The sequence below is a fragment of the Theobroma cacao genome, chromosome 8 (assembly GCF_053813885.1).
Source record: "Theobroma cacao isolate CCN51 chromosome 8, ASM5381388v1, whole genome shotgun sequence".
Taxonomy (NCBI): domain Eukaryota; kingdom Viridiplantae; phylum Streptophyta; class Magnoliopsida; order Malvales; family Malvaceae; genus Theobroma; species Theobroma cacao.
The window spans coordinates 9295271-9301891 of NC_142646.1; the positions used below are offsets into that span (position 1 = coordinate 9295271).

General features: G+C 36.8%; 1 protein-coding gene across 2 annotated transcripts; it reads right to left on the reverse strand.

Moving 5' to 3' along the window:
* Nucleotides 1-268: 268 nt before the first annotated feature.
* Nucleotides 269-4725, reverse strand: LOC18592562 (ABC transporter G family member 22-like). 2 transcript variants are annotated; one of them, XM_088809336.1, is made up of 11 exons: nt 4419-4725; nt 3724-4083; nt 3346-3446; nt 2990-3222; nt 2737-2892; nt 2242-2425; nt 1817-2125; nt 1448-1732; nt 1046-1330; nt 850-957; nt 269-722 (listed from the first exon to the last, which is right to left on the reverse strand). In XM_088809336.1, the coding sequence occupies exons 1-11, from the start codon at nt 4579-4581 to the stop codon at nt 474-476; spliced, it is 2433 nt and encodes an 810-aa protein (XP_088665462.1). In that variant the 5' UTR covers nt 4582-4725; the 3' UTR covers nt 269-473. The 2 variants fall into 2 exon arrangements, with proteins under 2 accessions (XP_088665462.1, XP_017980769.2); XM_018125280.2 differs by having other exon boundaries at nt 3724-4111; nt 4419-4556.
* Nucleotides 4726-6621: the final 1896 nt, after the last annotated feature.

The following is a 6621-nucleotide window of genomic DNA, read 5'->3' on the forward strand; positions in this document are numbered from 1 at the left end:
AGTCATGCATTGGTCCTTTTTAATTGTTCTCTCCTTCTGTAATTGTGTGATATAAAGACTTAACGAAAAATAGTATGTGCAGTCTTTGTCATTATGTTTTTCTCTCGGTTTGATTAAGTTTCAAAGTGTTTTCATTTTTAATTCATCCTTTGAACATAGTGGAACTCCGGTATCACATCAACTACATATCTTAACAGGATATCAATGGCTGTTGCAATGCATTCCCTACAAGCCAAACACTAATTCAGCCGCCGTTATATATTATAAATTGGTTGTAAATAGAACATTTATTTTCCTTAAGAATCTCCCTATTTTAGCGTGGGGGAAGCAGGCAGCTTGTAAAGCAAGAGATGCCTTTAAAACGCTGACCAATTTCAACTTATTGAGGATTTTAACAGAGGGAGTAACATCTTCCTACTTATTGGCTACCACCAAGCTGACGTCTATAAGTCAACAGTATTGAAGGGCATGTACTAAGTCATCGTCATTAATTTCATTCTCCTTAAGAATGCATAGGCTAGTAGCCGATATCCTACAATTATAGCTATCATAGTACCAACTTCCCGGGCGTCCCAATCAAGTCGTAATCCTTTGAAGGGAGAGTTACATGAACCTGATCCAGTATCCGAACCAGCACAACCGTAGTGAATCTTGAGTAACAGCCTGTATGTGTGATATGTAAATGAGATGTATCTTACCCACGACATAAATGCTGGGACTTTCTGCAACCAATTATCAAAAATCAGAATCTACTAAGCGTTATACATGCAACTATCTATATCCCTTTTGTGATTTGTGCCTCCACATTTGTCTCAAGAAATAATATTAACCAGGGTACAGGAATCACACCTGGATAAAGAATCCTCCGGATAACATCGAGGCCATTATAATAACAGAAGCCAATGTTGCTGCTTTCTTCACATCCATTAATGCTGCTCCTATAGTAAGGCCAAGACCCTGCAATTTTAGATGAAAACAAGTCATCATAGTCTATAATTTCAAAATTCTGTAGGGAGTGATTGATGTTTGATTCAATATAGTTTACCTGGGATGCAACAACACTTACGAAAACTGTAAGCATTGTAAGAGAAAATGCTGTAATTGTTGGCTTCAAGCCTGCCATAAGATAGACGATCACAAGGAACGCTACCGGAAATATGAGATCCAAAGGAAGATCACTAGTCATTCTGGCCAAAAAAAAGGCACTGAGTCTGTACATGCCTACAGATCTTTCCAAAGCTAGCATCACTCTCTCTTGAGGGAATGTGAAAATGGCAGTAAACATAGGAAAGAAAGCCCAAAACACCGAAATGAAGAATAACAGCCCTGCCTGCATGCATTGGAATAACAATAATAAACAGACTCGAATATTTACAAAATATAAGAAAAGATTTTCACAGAAAACCTGTGTGACCAAAACCAATCTAAGCATGTAACAGATAGTTGCCTGATCCTCAAGTCCCTTAGGAGATGAAGCATCAGAACGCCACCAAAGTAAACCCATGATTATAGCAGTAGATAAAACTTGGGTTACGCGCATGCAGCTGAAGTATTCATGGCGTCTCTCCTTAAAGCCCCTTTTAAAGAGAACTGAGAACTGGTCCCACCAAGTTGCACCCCATTCCCTTGAATTCAACCTAGTCTGCATCTCAGGCTCAGCATCTAAGACAGGTTGTAGGAGCTTTGTCTTCTCCAACTTTTCTACCCTCTCTGCATAAGCCTCCACCAGATACTGCAGTGATGAAAATCCAAGATTCTTAAGTGAGAGGGTTTAAGAACACAAAAATGAAACTTAATTTGGGATTTCAGTTTCGACCTCATGGACATCAACTTGGGAAGGCCCTCCATATTTCATATCAAGACTTCTGTTTCTTGGCAGAAACCTGTCCTCGAAATCTGATGGAACCGATTTGTCTTTTATGTTTCCATTGGCCAAATCAATAAGAAACTCTGCTGGATTCATGGCTATGAGTGGAGAACAACCAATTGAGGAGAAATATAGCATTGCTTCTGAGGCTTTTCCATAGTACAAGGAGCTGCCTTTGCCCAAGAGAATCAGCTTGTCAAACTTACTAAATAGTCTACTAGATGGCTGATGTATTGTTGTCACTACTGCCGTGCCAGACTATAAAGCACAAGCAAATAAGCAGTTATGTTTCTTTTTTTTTCCGCTTAGAAAATAAGCAGTTAATTACAGTATTTACGAATCTTGACAGCAACAAAACCAAGCATTTTAAGTACCTGTGAAATGTTATGTAGCATCTGAACAATTTGAAGCGCAGTTGTTGAATCCAGACCTGATGTTGGTTCATCTAAGAATAGAAGTGATGGGTTGAGGAGGATTTCATTGGCAATGCAGACCCTTTTTCTCTCACCACCAGAAATTCCTCTCAAAAATGTGCCACCAATCACTGTATTTTGGCACCTGAAACGTGCAATTGATGTTTTGACTTACAACCAAGTAGCACTATTCTGCAATAAATAAATAAACCTACTGTTTGTGACCCCTCTAATGAAGCAACTGGTATTATCCTTACGTCTTAGTATCCATATGAAACTTTCAAACCAAAAATTCTAGAAGTAAATGCTACTATATTGGCCAATTCCATCCAGCTCGATCATATATATGTAGCTGAAATTGATTTGAGAACCCCCAATTAGGTCATTTTAATAGTACAAAAGATTTAAGTTTTAGTCAAAAAACTGAATAAAATAAAAAATTAATGCAGAAAGCACCTTTCAAGGCCTAGCTCGCTAATAACACTCATAGCCCTTTCCTTTTTCTGCTGCATAGTTAAGGTATTGGGGAGACGGAGCAGAGCAGCATATGTTAGAGTTTCCTTGACTGTAAGATGAGGAAAGGTAACATCATCTTGCAGTACAAAACCAATCCTGTTACATGAACAACGATATCAAATGAATCATTAAATTAGAATTCAACATCAATACATGCAGCAAGCAACATATGCAAGCCTGTATCAAGATGCACCTCCGCTTCAGTGACTTGGAATATGGTTGATCGTTGTAAGTGATGGTACCACTGTCAAATTTTACTCTTCCGCTAAGTACATTAAGAAGAGTTGTTTTCCCCCCTCCTGATGGTCCCATCAGAGCAAGAACCTCTCCTGGATATACCGACCCACTTATTCCATGGAGTATATACTTCTCTGCATCTGAGATTTTTTCACCTTTAACTGGTACCTTATATTTAACATCTTCGAACTGCACAAAACTGAAAATTGATTATCCATTTTCATTGTAACTTTAGGAGAATCGGGACTACAACAATAACACAACAATACTATACTGGATGCCACAAATATTGTATATGGACCGTTCTGTTACCTTTAGACATATTGGTAATGTGGGTTCATATTGTATTTTCCTCCGAGTGCGTGATTCTGTATCTTCAGGAGCTGGCTGAGACTGACTTGTTGGATAATTTCCTGTATGAGAGAGGATAATTACTAACTCGCCTCGATAGAAATCCCCAGCTCCACTAAGTTGTGAGTGTTAATTTTGTTTATCCTTCCATTTTGACAATTTAACATGAATTTAAAAGGTAAGAGTAATGCATAAACAGCTAAAACCATGAAGATATAAGAAGCAAAATGTAAGGATGCAGACAGATGGTTGCTGTTTTCTTCTTGAAAACAATGGCTGTACTGCTCAAGATATTATCATTTGAAAACTTATCAAATGCGCTAATCGTTCTGCTTTTACCGCTATTAATTTGTAGAGTTAAGCCATCTGAAGCATCATCTGAAGGTAAGGGGACATCAGGATGTAAGGTAGATGAGCCTATATCATTGATGGAAGCCACCATACGAACAGAATCTATGTCATCAAGGCTCACTGCACTACTCTCTATATTAACCAAGGATCGGATACTTGATGACCTTGTTTTGCATGTTGTTTTCCCACATGGCGGTTCCAATTTGGCTTCAGAGTTGTGTGTCCCTTCTTCTATGCTAACTCCAGCACATTCATCTCCTGGCTGGTCAAAACTTGGGGCTTTCCTGGAAGCTGATACAATGATTGCGTCCTTTCCATCCCTTGCCACCTTTGTATCATCAACCATGCCTTCAAAAGACTCCATTAGCTCCACAAACTGATTTCAAAAAGGAAATGAATCACATACCATTGGTCAAAGCTCGATCAAACTAGCTGCAAAATCATAATATATATATATATTATTTAGATATATCCTAGTTTAACATTGATAGAAGTTAGTGAACTTCTTGTGGTGTTTGAATAATATATAGTTGTCCAAATGTATTACCACAAAACAGAAACTCTACTAAACCAATCATAGTTCATATATACTTAAGGCCATATATCAGAAATTCAGGCGACACTATACCAAACAACAAAAAAAAAAAAAAAAAAAAGAGCTTAAGAGAATGGAAGCCAATTACCAGAGGAAATGGAAATGAAAGCCAAGAGGGAAATGGAGATTGCAAAGAAAGTAGCAGGGTGATTTAGCTCAGAAAGTGCAATGAGACCATGGGAGAATGTTATGTAATCATGAAGATTATATAGGCACAGGATAGAAGAACACTGTGCTATAACAGTACTCATGAAGCTGTCCTGAACAATTGCATCCGCAAGAAACGGAAAATTGTTCTCTACTATTTAATTTCCTTTTTGCAATGGCGGAAAGACCAATCATCCTCTGGAAAAGACGTGTTTTATTTTCTCATTGTTGTCTTCTGGAAAGCAACTCCTACATCATAAGTTTCCATAATTAATTAGTAACATTTTCTTGACAAAAAAAAAAAAAAAACTAATAACATTTTTTGTTCGAAAGATCCTGGCAGAAAGTTAACTCGTAAACCAACCACACTGATATGGTTTTTTTCATTGAACCAAGGTATCATTTATGTGTAATTAGTAATTTAATCAAAGATGGAACACTTCAAATTTCAAAGTATGTACCATTTTATTGATTAAGAGACTAGCCGTGCAAAGCTAGAGTCAAATTTAATCATGCTTAGCATGCACAAATTTGCTTCTTGTTTTTGGAAAAATCATAGGCTAAATGGTATATTGTACAATATACTAACTTCATTACTCATCTTTCACTCATATTCGACTTGTCTGTCGGACATTTAAAAGTCAAAAAAAACTCCTACTTATCTCCTCTATCAAGTCACCGATAAACTTTCATCAAACCAATTTATGGCATTAACATGTCTCATCCGTAACCAACTCTTTACTAAGAAGTAAATGATGGCATTATATTCTCACCAGTTTGCAAGTGCATAATATAATTCTGATTTTTTCGTTATTCACTGATCAGAACCATTTAATTTGTGAGCTGGAATCTGATAGGCTCAACCGACAAGAATCTACATCGAAGGGCGTTAAAATTAGATTGATCCGGTCGAAGACATTTTGACCAATTCTCGCCCCGAAGACCATGAATATTCGAATCATGGTCAGTAAATAGATCATCCAGGTACACGAGTTCCATTCATTTACGTGACATGCAAAGCAAAGTAGTGGCTGAGCCATCAATGCATGTGCATTCAGAACCAAAATCCAGGGCGGTGCCCTGATTGCCAGGGCAAATTTCCCATACAAGAGATTAGTAGGGTCACATACGTTCTGGCTGGTGGAGCAAACTACTTACCAGGAGCTGAAGCTAGACTCAAAAAATTGGTAATGCTATATCTATATCACCTAGGTGGGACTATGGTCTTAATTTTTGTTTTAAATTTTCGGAGTTAAGCGAAACGAATTCTGTCCAAAGATGTCCCTTGCTTTCCCACAGTGGCTGTTCTGTCCTTTTGCTGACAAGGTGGAAAAAAATCAGTTGACAAATTTATGATCAGTCCAATTCCAGGCCTTTTACTTCACCTTTGTTTGGAACTTACCCGTTTCTGTAGTGAAAATGAACACTCGGGAGATCGTGAAAGATAGTGGCCAACAGGGACACTTCCCATCAATGAGGGTGATGAGTCTTTTTCCTATTGACCCAAGAAAAATGTGAGTAACTTAAATATTTGATGGATTCAATGATAATATTTCACCTGCTTAACTATAATCCAATCAATTATTGAATCTTACCCAATTAGCATATTGGAAGGAAGACAATTTTTACTATTGTTGACTTTCCTAACCTTATAGTACTTGAGACTTCCATATCCAAATACACTGAAATTAAATTTGATTTGAATGATCTTGGAATCTTCATGGTGCTCTAATAGTAGTAATTTTGAAAAAAAAAATATTCTTTAAAGAAATACCTTAACAGTTAGAACTCTAAATGAATTTTTTTTTATTTGACATATTTAAATAGAATGATTAGGTCTATGGAATGGGAGGATTAACTCTCCATTACATACCCTAAACCCTGATAAATTTGTATATATCCTTGTTTAGTTTGAATAAAAATCCAATATATCCAACAATCTCATAAGTTTATGATTGAACCAATCTAAATCTTCCGCTGCCTCAACTTTCACAAATTGTCACACACGCACACACATACATATATATATTTGGATTAATATATACATGCATGTTTGGTTTTAAGTTTTTTCTTCTTTCTCTCTCATATTTTTTCCCCTCTTCCTCTCTTCAGAGCTAATTTTCATCTTGTAAAAATAAAAAAAT

Bases quoted from the DNA above. Each gene is read 5' to 3' on its own strand.
- LOC18592562 (XM_088809336.1), bottom strand. From the start codon at position 4,581: ATGAGTACTGTTATAGCACAGTGTTCTTCTATCCTGTGCCTATATAAT. The intron at 2,893-2,989 runs GTGCATCTTGAT...TTCATGTAACAG, and splicing joins TCCAAGTCACTGAAGCGGAG to GATTGGTTTTGTACTGCAAG. The intron at 2,126-2,241 runs GTACTTAAAATG...TGTGCTTTATAG, and splicing joins TGCTACATAACATTTCACAG to TCTGGCACGGCAGTAGTGAC.